This window comes from Monodelphis domestica, chromosome 3, assembly GCF_027887165.1.
Source record: "Monodelphis domestica isolate mMonDom1 chromosome 3, mMonDom1.pri, whole genome shotgun sequence".
Classification (NCBI taxonomy): domain Eukaryota; kingdom Metazoa; phylum Chordata; class Mammalia; order Didelphimorphia; family Didelphidae; genus Monodelphis; species Monodelphis domestica.
The window spans coordinates 276,166,643-276,194,474 of record NC_077229.1 but is presented as its reverse complement, the minus strand read 5'-3'; the positions used below and the strand labels follow the sequence as shown (position 1 = coordinate 276,194,474).

Here is a 27,832-nt window from a genome sequence, read left to right as displayed (position 1 = left end):
GCTGAACTCTATTTGGAAGCCGCCCTGTTGGCTTTGTGCAGCAGTCCTTAGCCCTCCCTAGTTCCCCTCAGTGGATAGCTCCCCTGGGATCAGCGAATCATTCCCGGGGCCGCGATCTAGTCGCTCTCGAAAACACAGTGGGTCCTCTTTACATGGACTAGGGGATAGTCTAAATTTAGAAGTTCATGTAGTACCAGAGAAGTTCGTGTAAGACCAGACTGGATCCCAAGCTGCGGACGGATCAGCGCGGGCTCCTAGCTCTACCTATGCACCCACCATGCCCATCACCTGCCTTGAGGTGTCTAGCGGTGGTGGGAGACACTGTGTGTCTGTGTTGGGGGGTTGGGGCCGTAGATTGGGAAGACTAGCGCGCTCCCGCCGGGACAGAGGCTGCGGTGCGCGCACAGGAACCGCGTGCGCGGAGGAAGCGGGAGGGAGGGACAGACGGACCGGGCCGGACCAGAGCTGTGGCCGGCACCGCCGTACCGGGCCGCATGAACCCTAGCGTCCGAGGCCGTATGGAGGATCTCCTTCAGAATGAGAGGGAAGCTAGAGAGGGCTGATATCTGTTCTGAGGGAGAGGGCTGGGGAGGGAGAGGGCGCGCTCCGGCGAAAGAGGCGTCCATCAGTCTGTCCTCCAGTCCCCAGTGACGCCCCCTTCCCCTCCCCCGCTCTTTGTTCAGCCTCCAGTCGCCTCTCTGCTCTCAGCGTCCGCCCCGGAGGTCGGGCTCCTGTCCTTGCCTCCACTTCCCGGCCATCGTTCTCCGAGCAGCCCCTCGGTTGTGAACTTGGCTGTTGGGCGTCCAGCCCCACCACAGGAAGTTAGTTGCCCAAAGTAGCCGGCGGTTAGTATCTGTTGCTGCTCCCGGCAGGATCCGGTCTACCCCCTCCCCACCCCCCGGGCCCCGGGGGCTGGTGCCCACGGCTTTCCAGGGACTAGCGCGTGCGTTTGTTGTTGTGTGGAAGCTGGGAGGGGGAAAGGGCGGCGGGGACGGACTTTCAATTTCCTCCCAGGCTAATGAGTGATGCTTCGCCGAGGGTAGTCAGGAGCTCCTCATGTGACCAGTTTCACTTTGGACTCACGGGGTCCATCCAACCGGGAACCGAGTTTCGTACAGATTCGGGGGCGGGAAGAGGGAAACAAGTGGTGCGACTGGAAAATCAGCGGCCGCGCATCCAACGTTAAATAATTCGTCTTCGGAAATTGTTTCTGTACCTCATGACTGGAGGTAACGCTTTAAAGCAGTTTGACGTGATAGATTAGGCGACTTTAAAAGTTGTTTAACTGTCTACACCAGTTTGCATGCAACTTTTTTTTTTTTTTAAAGAATAGGACTTGATTATGTGATTTTGAGCTGTTAGCAGTACAGCTGGTAAATTTAAATTCGTGCTTTGGGATCTTGTGATCTATTTACTAGATTTGCAAGAGATTAAAAAAGTGTCATATAGAGCAACCATAAATTTGTAATTTTCTTCTGGGTATATTCCATCCTCTAGTCTCTGCATTAATTAGTTTTAATTATTTAGTTAATTAGTGTTTTTTGTTGGAGAGGAAAAGCCTTACTGTTCTTATTCAAGATTTGTTAAATACTTTTTGATTAAGAGGTATTTTGTCTTGTTCAATTTCTTTTTCTGAGATTGGGGTTATTTAAGTATTCTATTTCCTCTTTTGCTAATCTAGTCAATTTACATTTTTGTAAATATTGCTCCATTTCACTTAGATTGTCAGATTTATTGGCGTATAATTGGACAAAATAGCTACTAATAATTGCTTTAAATTACTTTAAGAGGTTTTTGTAAGGAATCCAATGCTGGACTTAGAGTAAAGAAGATCTGTATTCAAATCGCACCTTTGACTCTTCTGATAATTCACCCTGAGCAATGCATTTCATCTCTTTAAATTTGTTTCCTTAGCTGTGAAGTGGAAATAGTAATTCCTGTTGTTCCTACCTTTATCCAGGGTCTTTTGGAGGCTCAAATGAGATAATCTAGGTAAAGTGCCTCTGGATAGGTATTGCTGGAGAATTACAACCAGCATTTTACCTAGAAATTCCAGGTTCTTCTGTCAAAACTTCGAAAAGCTTTCCTTTGCTAATTAAAAAGTAAAGGGACTTATAGTCTCCTCTCTGTTCCAACTACTTAAAGAGTACTTAAATCTATAGAAAGTAGGGAAAGAAGTTGGTAGTAGCCTCCTCTACCTTTGCCTATAGACTCTTGTGCAAACTAGAGCCATCAAAGTAATGGACCTCCCAACAATTTTACTAACTAGTAAAATTTTAGTAGATATAGTATATAACTGTTGGATGTGAATGCAATTTTTTTTTGTTGTTCAACCTTTGTTGAATGAGAAAAACCTTGTAGCAGTATGGGGAGCTCTAAGGCCTTTTGGTTGATACTGAGATTTCTTCAGTCATCATCTTCCTCTTTCCTTCTCTTTAACTTGGATATCTCTAATGAATTGCAACCTGAAAGATTGTTTTTTTAAAAAATCAAAATAAAGGAACTGAATTACGTTAGTAAGATTTACTGCTTTAAGAAATAGTACCTATTTTAAGTTGTTAATGTTTATTCAAATTCTGTTGTTTTAAATTAATTTCATCTCTTAAAGGTTTGTGTGAGATGCCCATAAACTGTAAAAACTAACATACTTTTTATGATTTCATATGTTGAAACTCTGCTGTGACTGAGAATTCTGATCTATTAGAACTCATGTCCTTGGTGCTATTTTGCAGTTTGTTTATAGAAATTTAATTATATGGAAATGGAAATGAGTGATAGAATAGTCATTTCTATTTGATTATAATTCATATAAAAGAGTAAGCAAGATACACTTGCTTGAGGAGGTCACATCAAGAGAAGTGCAATAAATATTTGAGAAGGTCTCATTTATCTATGCGAATCAGGGAAATTTTTGTGGAGAAGATAACTTTGAAAGAAAGGGTTAGTAATTCTGTCAGAACATAGAGAAATAGAGAGAAGTTGCAATTGAATCTATTCCTTTCCTTATTATTGGTTTATAAAAGTCACTGGTTTTCTTTATAATCAGAAAGTTGCTTGATAAACTTAATATTCACGATAAACTATGATTTATTGTACATTTTGACCAATTTAATAAGAATTAAATTAAATACTCATTGTTTTTATAGAACTGCCTCCAGTAAAGATATAATGATAAATGTCTAGAGAACCAGTCTGGATGGTGCTTTGCACACTATGAGTACAATAACAATATAGAAATATTTAATATAATATAAAGAATAATACAAACAGAAAATATCTTTTTTAGTGGTTTTATGAACTTGTTATAACTGCTAACAGTTCCTGTCTCATCTCTAAAAGACAGATATGTACATATGTTTATGTGTGTTTAAAAAGGTACAAAAGAGTAGTGGAGGACTATATATTCAACATTAGGAATAAAGTTGCTTTGAATTCAAAACTGTTTAACATTTTAATTTTTCCATTTCTTATTTTGATGACAAAGTAGCTAGTGGGGTTTTGGGGGGTAGATTCTATTATTTACTTATTTCACTTAATCTTGCCATGTTTTTGGCTACTATGTTGTAGCTAATGACCTTTCTTACAAATAAGGTTTGAAGGTATGTTAAACTATAATTAGCCCTTCTACCATAAAGGTACACATGTACCTTATCTTTGCCACAACAACTTTTCCCATCTTTTATGGACTTATTTTAGCATCATAGAGTTTGAAATATCAACATTCTTTCATTTTTTAGGTATGCATGTTTTTGCCAGGTTTCATGTCTTCTTGTCTGTAGGGTATATAATATGACAAAATTTATAAATTTTAGTTGTTTCGTGTAAAATAAATTTCATTGTTTTATCTGCTTCAATCCTTTGCTGTCTTGTTTTACTCCTTATCAATTCTTAGCTCTGAGGCAACCCTACCAGCTGCCTTCTCTTCCATGCTGCTGAACACTACTGGAGGATGTCACATAATGCTGTTAACAGGATCTACTACAGATTCAAATTCTTTAATCTCAATTGAGCCTTCACTTTTGCATCTAACCTCATATTTAGCCCTGATTGTCATATACCAAAGTTACTTTTTCAAATGTTTTCTTTGCTTAAGAGCATACTAATTGCTACCTTTGCTTCTATTTCTTCCTTTTCTAATGACTCTTTTATTCAGCTTCTTCTGTATAGCTGTAGAGATAAATCTTACAGTTCTCCAGTGCCTCACCTATCACCTCTTTCATCACTTCACCTCACCTACTTTATTGAGTTAATTGAGAACCTTCTGTTACAAACTGCCTCATCTCCTTTATTTCACAGGTCAAAACACCTGGAAATCTTTGGCAATTCTGTCCTGCTTTAATTATGCCCTGATCTAATCCCTACCTGCTTCAGGAGCTGGAACCACTGGTCATTCCTTTCTACTACCTTTCTTTATAAACCTAAACAAATCTTCCTTATTCTTCAGAAATCTTTATTTTACCTTATTATGTGCTCAGAATATTAACCTATATAACTTTTGTTTTTCTCTGTAGAACTCCCTAAAGTTTTTAAAGTTTAATCCATCTACTTCTGTGCCAACTAATTCCCAACCTCTTAAAACCAGGCTGATTCTATTGCTCTATTAAAATAAGTTTCACTAAAATTAACCATGATTTCCTAACTGCTAAATCCAGGACACTTTTCTTGGTGTCTGTTCTCCATGACTCATGTGTAGCTTTTACATTCACCACTTCCAGAATTCTCTTATTTCTTGGCTTTCCTTACATAGTTTTCTCATGTTCTTCAATCCACTTGACTATGCTTCAGTTTCCTTTGCTGATAAATCCTCAATCTCTAGCTCCTTGATCATGGGTGTTTCTTAAGGCTCTGTTCTAGAGCTTCTTGTCTTCTCATTCCACCCCCTTGGTTGGTGATCCTTTTAGCTTATGTTCAAATATCATTTCTACACAGATGACTCCCAAATCTAGATATCTATTTTTATCTCTTTTCTGAACTCTGTACTTTGCTAGATACATGCCTGTCATTTCTGCTTGGCTGTCTTATTGGCATTTCAAAATGTCCCAAATGGTACTAATACCTTTCCCTCTAGACTGTTCTTTTTTTTTTTCAAGGGCACTACTACTATCTTTCTAATTACTTAGATCTGTAACTTTAGTTATCTTTAACCTTTTCTATCTGTTTTCAACAAGTAAATTCTAATTCTGTGTACCATCTTTAGTATCTATTTATTACCTTCTCTCCAGTTTTCTTTCATTTCAATCAACACCTTTATTTAGTCACCCTTCCCCTCATGCTTCCTATGATAAGAGTATACCGGTTACCTTTGCTTCCTGTCTCTTCCTTCTTCAGTGGCTGTTTTATGCAACTTCTATATAGCTGTAGAGATAATCTTAAAGCTCTGGCTTGACTTGTCACTTCCATGGTTAAAAGCTTTCCAAGGCTTTTGTTAGGATAATACAAATTTCTCAGCCTGATATTTTAAGAGCCATGGGGCAGAGTCAATATGGCAGAATAAGAGAATTTTTGCCTCACTATCCCAATACACCTCTTCCATAACAACATAGAAAACTTAGGAAAGCCAAGAAAAAAAATCACTTTTCTAATCCAGGTCATTTTAGGAAGACAAAGGTGTCTGCACATCTTGTGGTAAGGGCTGACCAGGAACACATTATAGTAGTATCAGCAGCTGCTTGCAGCTGGACCAGGAGCATTCCAGTGCTCAGGGATAGAAAAAGAACCAAGACAACACCAGGACAGAAAGCACTTGGACAGAGAGACCCCTGAATTAGCACTGGAAGCAAGAACAGATGCCATTTGGCAACTCTTTCATCCATTACCTGGTTCTGGATCATAGATACAAGGCAGAGAATAGTATACAACCAAGTGTAAGGCCTTAGCTGAGTACTGAGCCTGAAACAAATTCTAGAAACTTAGCTGTGAGGGTTTGTACCCAAGAGTTCAGAGGTGACTCAGTTCCAACTTTTTGCCCAACATAGAAATTTGCATTGGAAAAACTAGGCTAAAAAAGCAAAACCAAAGGAGAACCTATAGTACATTAGCTCTTAACCTGAAGAGCCTGCCAGCAGGCTAATAATAAGTGAATCTAGCAATAGTATATTGAAATCCAGCCACATACAAGCCAACAAACTGAAAAAACCTGGGTCAAAAACATGTAGAGTTCAGAACAGGAGGGCAATGAATAGACCTCTCCATGGATCTATCACTTTGGAAGCAGCAAAAACTTACAAGGTCCCAAACTGAGCTATGAAAGTAGCAGAAGCTTAGGCTGGACCCCCCCCCCCCATGCCTTTCACCCTATCCCAAGAAATGAGCCAAGCCTATAAAGTCCAAAGTAAAAACATATGCTGCAAGAATGAGCAAACAAATGAAGAACCTGACCATAAAGGGCTACTTTAGTGACAAGAAGCTCAAGTACAAAAACAGAAGACCATGATTTGAAAATATTTACATGCAAAGCTTGATATAAAAAGTCAGGTTGGACATAAGGTCAACAAGAATTCTTAGAAGAGTTAAAGCAAGGGCTAAAGAAAAAAATTAAAAGCAACAAAATTTATTTTGGAAACCAAATTAGAATGAAAGAGGAAAAAAATGAAAAAATAAATTAGAGCTAATCAAGAAAGTTAAGAATTGCCAAAAGAGATTCAGCTTGCTAAAAAGGGTACAAAACCAACTAAAGAAAACAAATCCTAAAAATTAGAATTAGTAAATCAATATTTACTAATATGTGAGACCTCAAAAATTATAAAATAAAAACCCTGAAAAAATAGAAGGAAATACAAACAACCTGACAGGAAAAAAACTGGATCTGGAAAATAGAGTGAGGAGCAATAATTTTAAGAATCACTAATCTACCTGAAACAATTTAGGGGGTGGAAAAAGTCCACGTATTTCAAGAAATTTTAAAGGAAAACTACTCAGCTGACTTAGAACCAGTGGCCAAAGTAGGAAAGAATCAATTGGTTATCTCCTGAAAGAAACTATAAAGAGGAAAACTCCCAGAAGCATAGTATCCAAAATCCAGAATTCCCAGGTAGAGAAGATAATATTGCAAACCTACAGAAAAAAGGAATTCAAGCACCATAGCACCAACATCAGGATTATATAAAATTTAGTAGCCACCACTGTAAAGGGACAGACTAGGATATTCTGGAAGGCAAAGCATTTCAGATTGCAACAAAGAATAATTTACCTAACAAAACTTAGTATAACCCTACAGTGCAAAAAAAAAAAAGTATACTTAATGAAATGAAGGATCTTAAAGCATTAAAAAAAAAAACAAAAAAAACCCCTTACCGTCTGTCTTGGAATCGATACTGTATATTAGTTCCAAGGCAGAAGAGTGGTAAGGGCTAGGCAATGGGGGGTAAGTGACTTGCCCAGGGTCACACAGCTGGGAAGTGTCTGAGGTCAAATTTGAACCTAGGACCTCCCATCTCTAGGCCTGGTTCTCAATCCACTGAGCTACCCAGCTGCCCCCTTCTTAAAGCATTTTTGAGGAAAAGAGCTGAATAGAAAATTTGACTTTTAGACACAAGGCTCAAGCATAAAATCAGTATGAGTAAGAAAGCACACGAGGCTTAAAAAGGTAAAATTGTTTATGTTTTATTTGGCAAGACACTTGTAATCACATAACTTTGTCATCACCTAGGATGTTAGAGTTTAATTAGACAGCTTGGGTATGAATCTATTATGCTTATATGATCTCAAAAGACAAATGGAAGGGTAAGGAAGAAAGATCCATTAGGAGAAGAGAAAGGGAAATGGAGAATGAGAAAATTATCTAAAATAAACGGGACACAAAAAGACAACTTTATATAATGGAGAAGGCAGGGGATAGGAATTAGACAATTTCAATCCCATTATTATCCGAGCTGGTTTAGGGAGGGAAAAAATACACATATACATAGTTGGGAACAGAAATTCATTTTTGTCAATAGGGAAGTAGTAGGGAAATGGTGTAAGAGAGGATGAAGGAAGATTAAAAGAGAGAAGCAAAAAAGAAAAGGGGATAGGGTAAAAGAGAAAATAATAGGGTAAAAAAGACAGGGTAAAAGAATAGAATAGAATGGAGAGAAATACCATCAACAACTATAGCTGAATGTTATGGGACAGACTCATCCATAAAATAAATGAGAATATCAGAATGGATTAGAAACAAGAGTACATCAATGTTGTTTACAAGAAATACACTTGAAATAGAAAGATATTCATAAAGTAAGGGGCCTGGAGCAGAATCTGTTCTATGTTTCAGATGAAGTTAAAAAGGCAGGGGTGGCAATCATAATCTTAGACAAAGCAAAAGCAAAAATAGAACTAATTAAAAGAAACTTTTGCTAAAATTTCCTAAAAGGTACCACAAATAATGAATATAATATCAATGCTGAATGTATACACCAAATATAATAGCATCTAAATTCTCAAATAAGAAGTTAAATGAATTAAAGAAGGAAACAAGCAGTAAAACTATAAAGGTGGAAGACTTCAGTTTATACTTCTGAGACATAGATCTGATCATAACATAAATAATTTAAGGTGATGAATAGAATTTTGAAAAAGTTAGATATGATAACTGGAGAATACTGAACAGAAACAAAAAGAAATATGACTATTTCAAGTGTGCATGGGACCTTCACAGAAATTGAAAATGAATTAGTTAGGATATAAAAATCTCCAAAATAAATGCAGAAAAGCAAACATATTAAATGCATCTATGACCAATATGCTATAAAATTACATTCAATAGAGAGTTTTTGAAGCATAGATTAAAAAACAATTGGAAACCTAAATAAAAATCCTAAAGAATGGATGTATCAAAGAACAAAAGAAATTATTCTATTAAAGACAATAATATCAGTGAGATAGCATGCCAGAATTTGTGGGATATATCCAAAGAAGTACTCAAGGAAAAATTTATATCTAAACTCTTAACATCAATAAGAGAGAGAAATAGATCAATAAATTGTGGCTAAAACAAAAAAAAGTTAAAAAAGACAAGAAATTGAAACTTCTCATTAAACTCCAAAATCAAAGGAGAAGATTAACAAAATTGAAAGCAAAACAAATCCTTGGACTAATAAAACCAGGTACTGGTTATTTGAAAAACAGATAACCATTAGCTAATTTGGTTAAAAAAAAATAAAGAGAAAAACCAAAATACCAGTATCAATAATGAAAAAGAATTTACAACTAATGAAGAGAAAATAAAATAAATTATTAGAGACAATTTTGCCCCATTATATATCAGTTAAACTGACAATATTAGTGAAACATATTTACAAAATATAAATTGTCCATATTATTAGGACAAAAAAGAAAAATAACCCCATCTTAGCAAAGGAAATTGAACAAGCCAAAACTGACCTCCCTGAATAAATGAAAAAAAAAAACTAGTAAACTGGGAAGAAATTTATGCAATAAGGTTCTTTGATAAAAATCTTATTTCTAAAATATATTGGGAACTGACACAAATTTATATTTTATAAGAAGTACCATTTCCCAATTAATAAGTTACCCAAAGTATATGAATAGAAAGTTTTGAGAGGAAGACATCAACATTTTTTATCAGAGCGAGAGTAGTAGTCTCTCGATGTCCGAGAATGACAATTGTCTTTGTGCGTTTTCATCTACGGTGTACCCTCATATGGCTTTGGAGTCCAAAGACTGAGGTGCAAAGTTTGTGGCACATGGGGCATGGAACGCCAGTTGTTACGGGAGGTGCGGTTATGGCCTGGTGTCCATGTTCATGTGCAGTGGCAAGACGTCGATGTCGCTCATCTTCAAAGGTGATGGTGGCATGGTTAATGTGGGTTCAACAGCTGCTTCTGTCAGAGGCAGAGAGTTCTAGTTGCTTTGGTGTCATGCCAGCCCACTTCGAGTTGGATTTTAGCTGATCCTTGAATCTTTTCTTTGGTCGGCCTTGTTTCCTGAGTCCAGCTGACAGTTCCCCATAGAATACCTGTCTTGGTATTCGCTGTGGGTCCATGTGGATGACGTGTCCAGACCATCGTAGCTGGGTTTTGAGGACCAGGACTTCGATGCTGGTGGAGTTGGCTCTGTCGAGGACTTCCTGGTTGGTGATTCGGTCCTGCCATCGGATCCTCATGATTGACCGGAGGGAGCGTTGGTGGAATTGCTCCAGCTGTTTCATGTGCTTCCGGGAGTGTCCGTGTCTCACAACCGTACAGGAGCGAGCTGAGCACCACTGCGTTGTACACTTTGAGCTTCATCGCAGTGCTTACACCGCTGTGTTGGAGGACTTTGGAGCTCAGCCGCCCAAGTGCCTGGCTGGCCTTTTGGATCCTGGCATTGATCTCATGGTCTAGGGACCCGTCGTTGGCGATGGTGCTGCCCAGGTACTTGAAAGTGTTGACGTTAGAAAGCTGCGTGCCGTCGATTGTAATGCACGGCTGGTTCGTTGGCCTCCCTGGTGCAGGTTGGAACAGCACCTCTGTTTTGCTGAGGCTGATAGTCAGGCCAAACAGTTTTGTTGCGGTGGAGAACCTGTCCACAATGGTTTGGAGATGATTTTCTTGGTGGGCCATGAGAGCACAGTCATCTGCGAAGAGAGCTTCCAGAATGAGTCTCTCTGTTGTCTTTGTTTTTGCAGTCAGGCTGGGAAGGTCGAATAGTGAGTCATCCAGTCGGTATTTGATGTAGACGCCCAGGTCTAGATCCATCACAGCATGTCGTAATACTTGGGTGAAGATAGGTTGAAAAGTACCAGAGCGAGGACACAGCCTTGTTTCACGCGGTTGGAGATGTTGAAGCGATCAGAAGTCTCTCCACCAGATAGGACTTCCCCTGTCATGTCGACATGAAAGAGCTGGATCAGTGTGACGAATTTTGCTGAGCAGTCGAGCTTGCTGAGGATCACCCACAATGCGTCCCTGTTCAGTGTGTGGAACGCCTTTGTCAGGTCTATGAAGACAATGTAGAGACTCAGGTTCTGCTCAAGGCATTTTTCCTGCATTTGCCTCACCATGAAGACCATGTCGATGGTGCTACGATCTGGTCTGAAGCCACATTGTGATTCAGGCAGGTTCTGCTCTGAAACAAATGACAGGAGTCTGTTGAGTATAACACGGACGAGGATCTTTCCAGCAGTGGAGAGTAGTGAGATGCCTCTGTAGTTGTCACAGGCTGCTCGTGAGCCTTTGTTCTTGTATAGGGCTATGATGGAGGCATCTCTGAGTTCTGGGGGCATGTCTTCCTCCTCCCATATGCTGGTCAGCACTATGTGGAATGCCTGGAGTGCCTTTCCATTTAAGGCCTTGTACACCTCAGTTGGGATCCCGTCTTTACAGGGTGCCTTGCCTGCACTCATTTGTTTAATGGCTTTTTGGACTTCCTCTATTGAAGGAGGGACGTCAAGTTGTTTAATGGTGCGGTTTTGGGGGATCTGGTCAAGGGTGCTTTGGTCAACTGAAGAGGGTCAGTTGAGAAGCTGACTGAAGTGTTCTTTCCACCTGTTGCTGATGCCTTTTTTATCTTTTTATCAGTAGCCATATGAAAAAAATATTCTAAATCATTAAATGTTCTCTTGGTTTTGCTCATTTTACTCAGCATTAATTCCTGAAGGTCTTTCCAGTTGATCTGTGAATTTTCAAATGGAATTTCATTTTCTCTGTTTTGATGTTTAGGGTAGTTCTCTTATTTCCTTCATTCTGGTGTTAAGGTTTTTTTTTTTTTGCCCAGTTATTCTTCTGGAAAACCTATGGTCCTTAAGTTGCCTCTGCATAGCCTGTCTTCAAGATTAGTATGTTTTGCTTGCATAGTGTGTGTATATATATATATTTTTTTCTCTTCTTTTAGGTTATTCTTTTCTTTTTTGTGTTTGCATTTCCAATTCATTGTTCTCTCTTTGGTAAGATCTGCCATTAGAGTTTACAGTTTTTCTATTCTTATTATTTTTGCTCATTAGGACACAAAATCTATTGTTATAATTCATTTCTCTCTCCTAAAAAAAAACCCATACCCTTACCTTCTACCTTAGAATGAATACTATGTTTTGGTTCAAAGACAGAAGAGTGGTAAGGGCTAGGCAATGAGGGTTAAGTGACTTGCCCAGAATCACACAGCTGGGAAGTGTCTGAGGCTAAATTTGAACTCAGGACCTCCCATCTGTAGACCTGGCTCTCAGTCCACTGAGCTACCTAGCTGTCCCCAATTCATTTCTCTTTTAAATCACTCTGGAACACTGTTGTGGTTCCATATTCTCTTTAAATTTCATGTGGTTTCCATGTCTCATTAAGCATTGGGTCATTTTCCTTCATTTTCAGTATTTATATCTGAATTAGTTTATTTCATCTGGAAAACATAGTTCCTTTTGCTATTCCTTTTTCCTGTAAGTTTTTCTCTTTATGTTCAAGGTCTTTGAGAGTCCTCTTCCAGAAATATTTGGTAACTCCTGGCTACCATTACATTATTTCCTGAGCCCCTCCTCTCTGTCTGTGGTTTATTTTTAGGTTGGATCTCAAAGCATCTCAGCCTCTTCCCACACTGGACAACTCCTAGTTCACTACACTAAGTCTCTGCCCCAGCTTGCTGCTTTGCACTTCCCCTCATTCTTGGTTGAGTGCTACATAGCTTCCCACATACAGGGTGTCCTGTCCTGGTGATGTATCCCACTCTCTTTGTTCTTTACTTTTCTGGCCTGGCACCAGAGGTTCAGAGCTTTACAGTGCTGGTGCTTTGGGAGTTCCCATCCAGCTTTTATTGTCCAAGGACTTTATGGCCTAGTAGGTTATCATGGCCCAAGCAAACTTATGCATCCTGCTAGGCTACTGGAAAGAGAGAGAGGGAATACAGTGTTCAGGATTTTGATGTAAACCAGTGTTGTGTCCTTGAGTCAACTTGCATTGCCTCTGACAGGTACATGCAAGGTGGGGGAGATGTGCTAAGTGAACTCAGAGCCAGTGAACATCAGTTCTTGGGCTTTGTGGAGAGATGGGAGGGAGAAGTTGTTGTCTTTTGAATTCTGGATATTATAGACCATGAAAATCGCTGAAATTGTTTTATTTTGGGGACAGAGTTTCTGTTTCAAAGAGGTTTTAAGAAGTCTTGGGTACTGGCAAAAATGTTTAGTCAGCTATCTTGTTGCTTTCAGGACCAGAAGTCTCTTGAGCTAATATCTTTAAGGTTGTCCTGGATTTCTTTGTATGTGGCAACTGTTAGGAATACAAATAACAGACAAAACAATTCTTGCTCACAAAGAGTTACATTCTAAAGGAGGAGAAAATAAAGATATATTATGTATATACAGAATAAACATAAAGAAAATATATACAAAGTAATTAGATATAACATAGTTTGAGAGGATCCCAGCAATTAAAAGTATTAGAAAAGGCTTCATGTTGAAGGCAATGTTTGTAGCATATAAACACATTAAAACTAAACCAATTTTGCTCAGATTAGGAAAGACTAGATTGAGAATTTTGTAAACTTCCTATGTCTATAGTCAGTATAATACAGAGCAAAGACAAGAAGCTCCTGTTACATAGTAGGAACTTAATTAAGCATATTTTTTGTGATCCTTCAGACTGGTCTTTTGTATGAAGATATAGTCTTTTCATGTGGTAGAAGCTGCAGGATTTGTTCTTCATTCACATTCACAGTTTTATTGTTATATTATACAAGATGGTGTATGGTCGATTTGGGAAAGAGCTTAATCTAGAGTCTATCAATGCAATATATACCTAAATAATTTGATTTTAGGATCCATAATTTATTGCGTATGTGGCTCCAAATTTCAATTTGATACATTTTAAGTTGTTTATAGGGGACTATTAGGGAAGTTTGGCTAGGTTATTGCTTCTTCTCTGCCATCTTGACTCTTAACAACTCTTTCAGATATGACTAATCAAGTTCATTAGTTATATCTATCAATTCTTTTAGTACCTAAAGATATAACTCATTTGAGCCCAGTGATCTGAATTCCTCAAGGACAACTAGATATTTTCTTTTACTCCCTCCTTATCTTGGTTATCAGCTTTTCATTAGCCATTTTTGTTCTGACATTTCCAATGCAAGGGTCATTCTCTTTGGTAGCAAAAATACCAACAAAATAATAAAGTGATTCTTTCTTTCTAACGTAGGTTACTGTCCCATTCACTTGAAGCATAGATATAATCTTTTATCACTAACATTGTTTTTCCTGTGGCCTTTTTATATTGTCTTTTTTGGAGAATAAGTAGTTTCTTTCTCAGTGCATTCAGCTCCTTTTTCTTCAGGAAGAGCATCAGATCTGTTTTTGAGCTCCAAGTTACTGCTGTTCATTTTCTTCCCTTTCTTCTCCCTGTAGCAGTCTTTTACTCTTCAATATGACTACAAGTTTTCCTTTTTCTACATCAGATCTTTTCCCTCTATTAAAGCATCAGTTTCAAATCCTAAAACAACATGGAATGAAGAAAGGCATCTATTGCATTTCATCAGCCTACATGGTTAATAGTCACTCAGCTGTAGCAGAAATATAAATATTATGCACTTGATTCTAGTTACTATATAACTTCTTCTACTCTCTATACTGTTTGGGGTGTTTAGCCTTTTAAAAAATTCATTGTACATCAACTCTCAGCATCTGTTTTGGTTATCTGGACTCATCTCGCCTTTTACTTGAAGGCTACAACTGGTTTTATTTGAACAGAGTTTTTTAACTTAATGTGATCAAAATGACCTATTTTACATCTCATAGTGCTCTCTTTTTCTTGTTTATTCATAAATTCTTCTCCTGTCCATAAGTCTAAGTGATATATTTTGTGTTCTTCTAATTTACTTACAATATCTCCCTTTATGTCAAAATCATTTACCATTTTAACCTTTACTTGGTAAATGGTATATATAGTGGTCTATATCTAGTTTTGGTCTAACTGCTTTCCATTTTTCCCAACAGTTTTTTTAATCAAATAGTGAATTTTTATCTCAAAAGCTTAAATCTTGACATTTGTCAAATATAAAGTTGATATAATAATTTGCTACTGTATATTGCATGCCTACTCTTCCACTGATCCATCTTTCTATTTCTGAGGCAGTCCTAGTTATCACTTATAAATAATTTTTCTAAAAATTAATTAATTTAGACTATTTTTCCATGGTCACATGGTTCATATTCTTTTCCTCCCCTTTTTCCTCTCCCCTCCCTGAGCTGACAAGCAATTCCACTGGGTTATTCATGTATCATTGTTCAAAACCTATTTATATATTATTAATATTTGCAATAGAGTGATCATTTAAAGTAAAAATAATATAACCATCAAATTATGTGATCAATGATATGTTATTCTTCTGCATTTCTGTTCCCACAGTTCTTTCTCTGGATGTGGATAGCATTCTTTCTCATAAGTCCCTCTAGACTGTCCTGGATCATTGCTACTAGTAGAGAAGGCCATTACATTCAGTTGTGCCACAGTGTTTCAGTTTCTGCATACAGTTTTCTCCTGTTTCTGCTCCTTTTCCTCTGAATCAATTCCTGGAGGTCTTTCCAGTTCACATGGAATTCCTCCAGTTCATCATTCTTTTCAGCACAATAGTAGTTACCAGTAGTTCTGATAATTTCTGCCTTATGAAATAGTTTAAGATCTAGCACTACTAGATCTCCTTCTTTTACATTTTTTCATTAATTCCTTGATATTCTTGATCTTTTGTCCTTTCAAATGAATTTTGTTATTTTTTTCTAGCTCAATAAAATATTTTTTGGTAATTAAATTGGAATAGCATTGAATAAGTAGATTAGATAGAGTTGTCATTTTTATTATATTGTCTCTGCCCACCCATGAACAATTAATATTTCTCTACTTAAATCTGACTTTATTTGTATAAAAAGCATTTTATAATGATATTCATGTAGTTCCCGAGTTTGATGTGGCACATATACCCTAGGTATTTTAATGCTGTCTATGGTTATTTTAAATGGGGTATTTCTTACAGTCACTTCTAGATGGGGTGCCTTTGATTGAAAATTTGGTAGAGGGGTGTTTTTTAGGGGGAAAGGTCATGAATTCAGTTTTAGATATGTTAAATTTGAGACATATTTGGGACATCTATTTTGAAATGTCTGTTAGGCAATTGGTGATGATGTGTTATTGAAGGACAGAGAAATTAGAGTGGATAAATAGATCTCTCTATATAAAATTTCCATATAGAGATTATAATTAAACTTGTGGAAGCTGATGAGTTCAGAGAATTTATATAAAGGGGATGACCCATTTACTTGAGGAACACCTATAATTTGTGTGTGTGTGTGTGTGTACAATTAGCTAGCAAAGGCTAATGTGTGAATTATCCTATCTATTCAGATGTTGCAAAAATTTTGTAAGTATATTATTTGTACCTTCAAATAATTGATAAATATTTGAATAGAATTTTGGATTCTTATGGTTTTTGAAGAAAAATTTGGTAAACAAATGAAAAATACTTTTATTATTAAGTACTGGGGACATAAAGTAGATACTCGAGATTGGAAAGGATGGTTCAGTTGCAGAGCTGATGGAAGGTTCTTGTGTAGCAGAGCAAATGGTAATTCTGGGGAGTCTAATGGCTATTATGTACTATCAGCCTAATTGGTGAGCAAATTCAATGCATGATGGAGCTTAGAGAACTGGGGGAGGATGGACGGTAAAGCCTTGTCTTCTATCTTGCCCAGAAGATTGGAAGTTGATGACTCCCTGGGTAGAGGAAGCTGTGAATGCCCCACAGGTGAGGACCTGCCTCATAGTTGCTTTTTACACTCTTTTTTTTCTTTGCAATTTACGTAATTTATTTATTTATTTATTTTTGCTGTAGTTTGGTGGTCTCAGAATCTGTGGGGCAGAAATTTTTAGATTTCTCTTTCTTACACTTCTATCTATTTGTTTGAGTCATTTATTTTTGTAAAATGGGAAATTATGTTCAATAATTTATTGAAATATAATACAATATTTTCTTTTAAAATATGTTCTGTATGATTATAATTTTCAATTTCCTTTTCCTGGATATGTTCTTCAAACCATAACTTTGTCTTATATTGTTTCCAAATAGTTTTCCAGGTCAGTTATTTTTTGAGCTTGCTTTTCTATTTCAACAGCAGTTTATGCCTTTCTTTATTCTCTTGTATTATTTTGCTTTTTGTTGCATCTAATGAAAATTTTAGTGCTGCTATGTAACATTAATTGCAGTGGTCAAAAATCATTTGAGAACTTTTAGAGTTTGCTATCAACTCCAGCAAAGCTGGGTTAATCCTGAGTCTATTTGCAGATAAAATCAGTTTCTTTTCATTTCAGAAAGAACATTTTGTCCCAGTAAAAATTCTTTTGCCTTTTAAAAAATCAAATCCATTTATTTTATTTCCAGTAAATTCTTCTGTTTGTTCAAGAAATAGCATTTTCTTCTCTCTTTAACCTGACATGTCATTTTTCTTTATTTTTAAATACATCTTATCATTGATCTGTTTGGTTATAGGATAAGGTATGAAGTGAATAAATAGGTGAAAAAGTATTTTAAGCACTTACTAGTCAGTTGGTTAGTCAATCAATAAACATTTATTAAGCACCCACCATATGCTAGATGCTGTGCTAAACACTGGATATACAAAGAAAAGTAAAATACAGACCCTACTATCAAGGAATTAATATTCTAATTGGGAAACAATATGCAAATAACTATGTACAAAGAAGCTATGTATGGAATAAAATGGAGATAACAAAGAAGGTTTAGGATTAGGAGGAATCAGCAAAAGCTTACTTTAGAAGGTTAGTTTTTATCTGGGACTTGAAAGAAGCAAAAGGCAGAGATGAGGAGGGAAAGCCTTCCAGGAATGGGGACAGTCAATGAAAATGTCCAGAATCGGGTAATGATGTGTATTATTTGAGAATTAGAAAAGGGGCCAATATCACTGGTTCACAGAATACATAGTGGAATTTAAGATAAAAGAGGACTGGTGAAGTTTGGATATAGTGGGTTATGAAGTGGTTCTTGAATATCAGATGATTTTATATTTGATCATAGGTTATAAGGAGCCACTGAAATTTATTGAGATGGATGGATAGTGATATGATAAGACCTGGCAGGTGAGTGGAGGAAAGGAAACTCTTGCAGCAGAGAGGCCAAACAGCATGTTATTACAGTAGTCTAGGTGCCAAGTGGTGAGGGTCAGTACTAGAGAAATCAGAGGAAAGAAGGGAGCATATATCAGAGACACTGGATTAGGATATCAATGATAAAAACACAAAATCAAGGGAGTTCTTGCCCTCAGTTATTTTTTCCTCCAATGTTTAGTCATCCATAGATTTATCAGGTACCAACTTTTTGTATACATTTGATTGTGTTTGGATCTCAGTTCTGTTTCATTAATGCATTTTTCATTTATTTGTCTACCATAATATTTCTATGATAATTTCTGATTTTGTTTTAAGTGTGTTTATGTTCAGGTCTCTCTCTCTCAGTTGTTCTTTTCTACTGGTAGTAGGCATTCTTGTCTATTCTCTTTATACATTTTGTTATTTTATTCATTTTAATAAAATAACCCATTTGTTTTTTGCTATGTTTTTTAATACCTATAAATCAATGTAGGGAGTTTTGACTCATTTCCTTCCATTCTATCCCTATACAAGGGATTTCCTTCTTATTTTTCTTACTTATTTCAAAATTACTTTGTTAATAATTTTAAAGAAGCATGTAGCCTGGTAAGCTATTACCACATATTTATGGGGTTTTTGTCATTATTGCAAAATGGTATTTAAAAAAATAGTTCCTTCTGGCATTTTTGGTAGTGCATAAGAATGTGGCTTATTTTTTGTGTGATCATATCTTTAATTTTGCCATCTTTCTGAGCTTTTTTATATCAGTTTTGTTATTGAGACTCACCTTTTCTCTATATGCAATGTGATTATCTGTAGGTTGAACTGTATTAGTATCATGATAGGAAAGATTTCACATCTCACTGGAAGAATCTTTTTATTTTTATTTCATAAAATCATAATTTAGAACTAGAAGATACTTTAAAAGTCACTTAGTTCTCCAGTCTCCTAATTTTACATAGGAGGCAATGAGATTTAGAATTCAACTTTTCCAAAGTTATGCAGTTAGTAAGAAGCACTAGGTCCTCTGAACTCTAAATTCAGCAGCATCTTTACTCAATTCATGCTATTTGACCTTTTATTGATAGATTCTTTGAAGGCTTGCTGGTATGCCATTTGAAAAAAAAATTTAATGTTTCTTTTTTTCCTTCTGAAAAATTTTTAAGCCACATTCCAATATTTTTATTTTTTTTTAACATATCAATTGTCCATCTTAATTGGTATTAGGCTTTTCTTGAATTATTCTTGATGCTGCTTTTCTTCCCATATTATTTTATTCAGCAGAATTTTAAAATATTATCAGAATTTTTCTCTAGTTGCTTATTGCCTTTGAGCATATTTTTTTTTGTTCTCATTTGAAAAGATTTTGGCAGTTTGCAGTGTTCTGTAGAGTCTAGTAGGACCTATTTACCCTTTGTTTATGTCACTGTCTTCCTGCAATTCTAATAACTGTGAATTTTAACTTCTTAAAATTTTAAAGTTGCTTGTAAAGGAAATAAAACATAGCTCAGAGAGACTTGAATACAATTCTCAGCCTCTTTTATCAGCTGTCTGTTGTCTTACCTACAGAATTAAGATAATTCTATTTTCTTTTGTCCTTTCTTAGGATCCCCTAAGATAATGTATATTCAAACATGTTTAGCTCTTTGGGGGGAAAAGACATTTTTTAAATGTTCTTGTAGTATCAACTTGCTTTGTTCTTATAATGGGAACATTCTTTACTATTTTATTTAGAAATGAGTACAGAAGCAGAACAACAACTTCTCCATAATTCCAGAAATGGCAACACTGAGGAAGTTAGGAAGCTCTTAGGAAGCCTGGAGAGAAAGGAAGTGGTTGCTAACATTAATTGCAAAGGTAAGTTGAATCACATTCTGCTTTTTTACATTAACTTTCCATTGCTAGCCACTGTTATTTAGGCATAATAATATTAATTTCCCTAAGATGATGAATAGTTTGTAGTAACATTATAATCTGTATTTGTCTTCTCTTATAAGCTAAAAGGACTCTTTGTAAAATATTTTAAGTATTTCTCTTCATCCATTCATTAAGAAATTGACATGTGTTTTCTAACCCTTATCAAATCTATTCTCTACATGCTCTGAACCATTTTTACTTAAGCCTCCTGTCAAGAATGTTTTACATTTTCTAGGGCAACAGAATTACTGAGATTCAATATCTAAAAGCGTTTGTGAACTTCTTCCTACCTCTGACCTGGGCCTTTGTGACCTGAGATTTTTGTTAAATTGATTTCTGTTCCCAGACAGTTTACTACTACCAAGCACTGGAATGTCATTGTGGGGGCTTTCCCCCTTTTTCCTCCCTGATATTGTGATTCAGCTTTGTACTTCTTTCCATACCATGGTTTATTCATCTGGGAATGTATTCAAATAATACCATGGTAGCCACCATACTTGCTTGTCTACATTTCTTCAGTTGCTACAGGAAACATTCTATAACAAATAAATTCTCCCAGAACAATATTTTGAAAAACACACAAAAGTGTATTAGGAATATTTAACTAAGCACAGATATCCAACCATGGTTATTGTATATTGATTCTTTACAAAAAGGACATCTTCATTAAATAAACAATACTTGAGGATGTAGAATGATAGAATTTTAGAAATGGAAGTTATCTTAGATCATTTAGTTTAATCATCTCAATTTTAGGCAAAAAAAATGAGTTCCATAGAAGTTAAATAACTCATTCAAAGACACAGATAATAAGTAGGTCAGTGACTAGAATCCTGATCTCTTGATTCCTGGCCCAATATTTTCCATACTCTTTATGACAGATTTTTTTTTGCTTTTTTTTCTTTGGGATCAGATATGTAATTTCATTGGTATAGAGAATTACCTGGGGGTAAATTCCTTGGACCAATGACGAGGACTTGCCCAGGGTGACACATTCAGAATATAGCAACATGTGCTTAATAGATTTCATTGCAGTGTGGCTAAGGAAGATTTGGAAAAATCATTATAGTGATAACTTTGTTATATAGAAACAATTGTTAAGGTTTTCATGAATGTGAGATTCCTCATTCCATAGTTTGTGTTCTGATTCTAGGGAGAAGTAAATCTAATTTGGGTTGGACTCCTCTTCATCTGGCATGCTATTTTGGACACAGACAAGTGGTACAGGATTTATTGAAGGTATATTTGATTTAATTTTAAAGATTTATGCTCAATAGTTTGTAATAAATATCACTGAAATATCCTTAAAGAAGGTGAGTAAAAATGGATTTTAGTCAGTTATAGTATTAGTAATTGCTTTTGTAAAAAGCTTATTATAAGATGTCTTCTTGCTCTATAATAGTAATTCAAGATTATCCACACTTTGTTAATTCATATTTAATTTTCCTATTCCTTGAGTTTGAAATTAATAACTTTTACTGTATTTAAATCAATTTTATATATAAATTAATTAAATACATTAAATTTAAAACCTAATTTAAAACTTCTAAGTATTTTTGAATACCAAAAAATTTTCATGATTTTTATAAATATCTCCATAATAATTAAAGGAGATGTAGTAGTTGGTTTGTTTTACCGCAAATGTAGTATTTAAAGGAAATATTGGAGGTTATTTCATGAAAATGTAAAGGATTAAAAAATGCAACAATAAACATTTATTGGGCATCCTAATTTTTAAAGTATAAGAATTTTATTTTTATTTTTTGCTTTTAGAGCTAAAGAAAACTCCATCTGTATATTCTATTTATTTCTATCTCAATGTAAAATATACCCTTTAAGTTGGTCATTTGTTTTTATTCAGTGAGCTAACTTTGGTAATAATATGTAGTGTCAATACAGTGTTTCTTTCATTTGTGAAATATTTGATCCATAAAAGTTCTTCTCTAGTGTCACTTTATGGTGTGGATGCAACCTTAGTTTCTCAAATGCTTTCAGCTGAGTATAATTGCTGGAAAATTCTAACAAATTCTAACGAGGGTTTAAGTATGGTACTAAAAGCAAACTATTTCTGAGGACCATTTTAGCCAAGCATTGAGATACTTATCATCAAGAGACTGGCCGCTTAGTGATGAATTCTTTGGCCATCACAACTTGGTCGAAACAAAGAAAAAATAAGAAATTACTCTCATTTCAGTGATGCTTTCTTCCTTATCTATAGTGACAATAGCAGGAAAAAGATGCTAAGAATCATATAGTTTTTAAGCCAGTGATAAACTGGTTCTTTCTTGGTTCTCTCAATGTAAGTTCCTTGTGTAGCCAGCATAGCACCAATATACTACTAACAGTTGGAAGTAAGGAAGATTGGGTAAAGCGTGGGAAAGGGCCCTGCAGAGGGTGAGCTTTGAACTTTGCATTAAATGAAGCCAGGGAAGCTGGGACTCAGAGTTGAGCAATAACAGATGTTTATTAGAAGCAGCATAAACATTACTAATGAGATTCATCTATAGAAAAGAAGGTGACTTGTCATGGAGCAAGAGTTTAGGAAGACAAATCAATAACCTATATTCTGTGTTGTTAACTACATATCAGGTGACTCTGAGAAATCTGTCTTCTAAGCTTTTCATCTCTTTCACTTTTCTTTTTTGTCTTAACAAATTCAGAACAGCCTGTTTAAGTGCCTGCAGCCTTCTAGGCATTGGGACTACAATGAATGGAAACAACTTAATTGCTTCTTTTAAGAATATTAGACCCTAATGAATAATGTTTGGAAATGACCAAATAAAATAATGTTAAAAAAAAAAGAATATTAGACCCTAATGGAGTTGGGAGGATCAGACCTCACATAGATAAGTTGAACAAAGGACAGAGCTATAGTGCTCTAATAAAATTTGAGAAGGGAGGATTAGGGAAATCTTTAATGAGATGGCTTTTTTTTGAGCCACCTCTCTTGACAAAGACACTGGAATGAGTTGCCTCTCCAGCTCATTTTACAAATGAGGAACTGAGGCAGGTAGGGTTAAGTGACTTGCCCAGGGTCACACAACTAGGAGTGTCTGAAGACAGATACCTCAACTGTATTTTAGAGAAAGAATATGTAAAAAAGCATAGATTAAAAAAGAACATTGATTCTAGGCATAGGAAGTAGCATATTGGGAATGCATAGAAGTGAGACTACAGGACAGGATTAGGAAGAGTTAGTAATCCTGTCTATTTTGATTGCAATATAAAATACATGAAGAGAAGTAGAGTAAAAAAGTTAACTCTTAAAAGTAGGTTGGAGCTGAAGAGCAAAGGGATTTAAATTCTAGTCTAAGGATTCTCTGTTTTATTTATTTATTTAAATCTGTTTGATTTTTTAATTTTTAATATTTTTCCATGTTTCCATGATTCATTTTCTTCCCCTCCCCTCTTCCCCTCTCTATTTTATTCTATATGAAATAGAAAAATTATTGTTGTCTTGTCATTTGCCAGGACATTTGTTAACTATAAAAAACAAAACAAAACATTTTATTTACTAAACGAAAGTGCTTTCTTCTTTCCTTGAACAAGGTTTCTCCCATGAGTATATCACAATTCTGCATCTTTGCAGAATGCAACAACACAAATCACACTATTTGACAACTCTGATCAATTAGCAGTTAGTTGGTTCAGTGAATAGAGAACACTGGACGTAGAATCAGGAAAACCTGAGTTCAGCCTGCCTCAGTTTTCTCATATGTAAAATTGTATATGCTTAAATCTCCCAGGATTGTTTTGAAGATAAAATAAGATTTGTAAGATGTTTGAAACCCTCAAGTACTTTATAAATTATATCTATTAATATTATGGATATTAAGTATGACATTAAGCAGAGACATCCTCATGAATGTGTTTGCCACCATCAAGAAGGAGATTCAGCTTAGAGTCCAAGTCAAAAATGATTTCCTTTTTAGGTGGTGAAGTCTTCCAGATGCTACTGACATTGTATTTTATGACTCATGTTTTGGAACACTGCAGAACTTCTTTGATGAGAGCCATAATTATTCAAAAGAGTTTGCCCTAACTAGCCTAATTAGTGAAGGAAGAAACCAAGTCAGTGAAGAAAGCCCATAATCCAGATGATGATATGAAATTTATCAATTGAGCTGATTTCTTTATGTGTATGTGTATAGAAGGATAAAGGAGGTATCTTTATGGAAAAATAAATCTCTCTGGTATGGTTACTATAAATGGGTGATGAATTGAGCCCATAATATACCAAGAAGAAGAGAAAAGTAAGTTGACATTGCTTTTGAGAAAAGGCAGAATTCTTTTAATGACTCCAACTTCATCCCTAAAACTAAGGACTTTTAAAAATACCACCACTTTTCCAGTGTTGTAATGCAGCCATGAATTATGAAATATTACAGTCTCTTTGGATTTGAAATTGAAAATCACCCTAAAGGTAATAGAGCTGTGCATGGTGGGCATAAGCAGCCTATAGCACCTCAGTAACAGTGAATTGCAAAGAAGAAATGGTATAAAGTATGCCAAAGAGCTGTAGCACTTAAGAGAAGAATGACAACTCTTCTATTAGTGTCCTTGTAGTGTTAAGAGAAAGCAAGTTGGATGAGTGCCCTCTGGGGAAAGTATATCTGTCAAGTCACAAAGAAGTAGGCAAGTAAGTCAGGGTTCCAGCCTACAATATTAGCAAGAATGCCCATTTCAAATTCACAGGCCCATTGGAGTGTTTGAGAAGAAATAGGCAGTCACTGAATGATTTTGAGTGGGAGAGGCATGTGATCAATTAAGAACATAATTTGGCATGAAAAATAACAAATTGAGTTTCTGCTTTGTAGCTTATTTGTTGTGTGACCATGAAAAAAATTACTTTACTTCTCCGAGCCACAGTTTCCCTTTGTAAAATGACAGGTTTAGACTAGATTGTTTTTAAAGTTCTGATCCCTATGAAATATTAGAGGCAGGGAGACCACTTATGCATGTAATAGTTCAGACACCTAGGTCTGAATTAGAATGAGAGTGGAGTGAATAGAGAAAAAGGGCAAGGATACAAAAATTAATAATTATATTTCAGCACAATTGTTTATCTTTGTAAACCTACTTATTTTTATAATCCTATATATTTTAATTTATGCATTTAAAATATTTTTATGAGAAGTTTCTGTAGGCTTCACCACATTGCTAAAGGGTCAATGACACAAATAAGGTTAAGAAACCCTGATCTAGAAGGACAGATACTTTATTATAGGATAATTGAATGCTACATTTATATTCTCTTTGCCCTGGACCCCTGGATTGCTTTCTATCCATGGTGTGTGTTCTTTGACTTATAAAGGCCACCAAGCCTTTAGTAACATCCTATGTTGAGACATTTCCTTTTATCTCTTCACCTGTTGAAATTCTGCAATTCTTTAAACTCACAGGTCACCTCATCCTTAAAGATTTCCTTTGTCCCAATAGGAGTGAATGATCTTTCCTTCATGATAACTCAAGTAGCACTACTAGAGATAATTTAGTCCCACTTCCACATTACACAGATGAGGAAATGGGCCCAGAGGAAGTAAGTGGCAAAGACAGAATTCAAATGTAGGTTTTATGATTCCTAATCCAGTATCCTTTCCATCACTTTACCATCCTAACTGCAGCGTGCTGTGGATGGTTTAGTGAATGGTTGTGGAATTGAATTATTATGACTTTTGCTTATTTATTGAAGCATCAGAATTTTATTTTTTATTTTCTAGGCTGGTGCAGAAGTAAATGTATTAAATGATATGGGAGACACCCCACTTCATCGTGCAGCATTTACAGGGCGAAAGGTAAAAATAGTTTGTGTGCTATCTATGTGTGTCACTCCAAAAGCACACATACCCATGTATATGTATATATTTATATTTATGATGTATGTATATAATGAAAATATGAACCTTCCAAATGTGAAAAAATTTGGAACAAAGGATATGGTTTTGAGATTGTATCATATATTTAAATACTAAAAATAAAGGTTCATATTTATAGATGGGAAGAACTCTTAAGCTAATTCAGAGTCAGTATTCTTTTCTATAGTTACAGAATAATAAAGTTAAAGGACTTTAGAATTTGTTTAATCCACCTTCCCAGTTAATGCAAGATTCAAGTCTATAGCACCTATGACAGATGATCAGTAAACCTCTGAATATTTCTAGTGATCAAAAGTATATTTCTTCTTGAGGCCACACCGTCCCTAGTTAGAATTAAATCATAAAGTATTTTTTTATGTTGGGGGGAAATTTGACACTTTTTGTCCTAGCTTTGCTTTCTATAACAATGCAAACCAAATTTGTTTCATTTTTACATGACAACCCACAAAATTTCGAAGATAACTATCATATTTACCATTTATCATTTCATATATTTTTGAAAACTATTTCTTAAAAGAGATGTTCTGAGTCAAATTTATAAATAGCCACATATGTGTGCGTACATACATAATACTCAATACTCAAAGGTAGCACTTTGTGAAAACATTGACTATGTATTTCCTTCCTGAAAAATGTAGATAATATTTGTAGAACTGAATTTTTTAAATAATTACGACATGTTTGCTGAAATGCTGATTTGACAGGCAACTTCACTATAATGAATATAAAAGAACTGTATTAAGGTGCCTCAGTGGATAGAGAATTGGCACGAGAGTCTTGAAGACTTATTAGTTCAAATTCTCCTTCAAACACCAAGTATACAATCCTGGACAAATCTTCCTTATCCTCCATTTCCACATCTATTAATTGAGGTAATCATAGCTTCTACCTTTCAGGATTGTTGTAAGAATAAAATGAGATAAAATTTGCAAAGCGTTCATTATTGTTATTATTGTTATTATTATAGCAGATGTTAGCAGCCAAAGAAGTTCTTATAAACTTATTCTTGCTTGTTAGACTTAGTTTATGAGTAGTGTTTAACAACAACAGTAACAACAATAAGTGTCCACCATTTGCCCCAGATGTTAATAGTCAAATTCAGGATGAATAAAATTATGTAAAACACTTCCTCTTGATGTGTGAATAGTTTATCAGCTTCATCAGGAAAGAAAGAATTTTAAAAGTCTGATCACCTCTGTTGTGATTATTTCTGAAATTTATGTTCAGATACTCTGAGACAAAATTGGGTATTCACTGAGTCTTGAAAGTAAATAGTGACATATATTTTTAATTGTATTTTTATTTTGTTACATATTTCTCAATTACATTTTAATCTGGTTCTGCTACCCTAAAGAGTATTGCTTGTGTCCAGTTGGCCTTGTGTTTGATACCTCTTTTGTAAACTACCAGTGTTCTTTTTTTCTTTAAAAATTATTTAAAAATTCACTTTCAGTTCCAAGTTTTTGCTTCTCACTCTTTCCCCTACCTATTAAAAGGCAAGAAAAAACAAAAACCATCACAGATATATACAGAGAGGCAAAATAAATTTCAACATTAATCATGTTCCAAGAGCGGGGTGGGGAAAGCAAGAAAAAGAAATGGAAGACAGTATGCTTCAATCTGCACCCTGGGACCATCTTTCTGGAAGCAAACATAGCATGTTTCGTTGCGAATATCACACGTATTTTCGATCAGTAATCTCATCAGTCTAATTAACAGATCATGATCCAGCTGTGCTTTCTCATCTTATATATTTCTTATCTGTTCTTTTTCATAAATTTTACATAGAGAATTCACTCAGTACTCTAGAGACTCACATCTGGTTATTTTTAAAAATTTTGTGAATATATATATATACAGGATTTGGGTTGCTTATCTCTTAATTGCTCATTCTTTTTACATAAATGCCTCACTTTCTTTTCTATTCCACATATTTTTAGGGATATCTTTTATGTCACTACTTGCTTTTATAATACATCACAGCCTTGAACA

General features: G+C 35.5%; 1 protein-coding gene across 6 annotated transcripts in view; it reads left to right on the top strand.

Moving 5' to 3' along the window:
• Nucleotides 1–495: 495 nt before the first annotated feature.
• OSBPL1A (oxysterol binding protein like 1A) overlaps nucleotides 496–27,832 on the top strand; it is a 333,490-nt gene continuing 306,153 nt past the window's right edge. For 2 of the 6 annotated variants that reach the window (XM_001362403.4, XM_056823807.1), the window contains exons 1-4: nucleotides 1,069–1,229; nucleotides 19,782–19,904; nucleotides 21,118–21,203; nucleotides 25,685–25,759. In XM_001362403.4, coding sequence (XP_001362440.2) covers nucleotides 1,220–1,229; nucleotides 19,782–19,904; nucleotides 21,118–21,203; nucleotides 25,685–25,759 — 294 coding nt within the window. In that variant the 5' untranslated portion in view covers nucleotides 1,069–1,219. Of the gene's footprint in view, nucleotides 846–1,068; nucleotides 1,230–16,636; nucleotides 16,690–19,781; nucleotides 19,905–21,117; nucleotides 21,204–25,684; nucleotides 25,760–27,832 lie in introns of those variants that run through there. The other 4 variants (XM_056823805.1, XM_016431658.2, XM_007487597.3 and 1 more) reach the window with 4 other exon arrangements.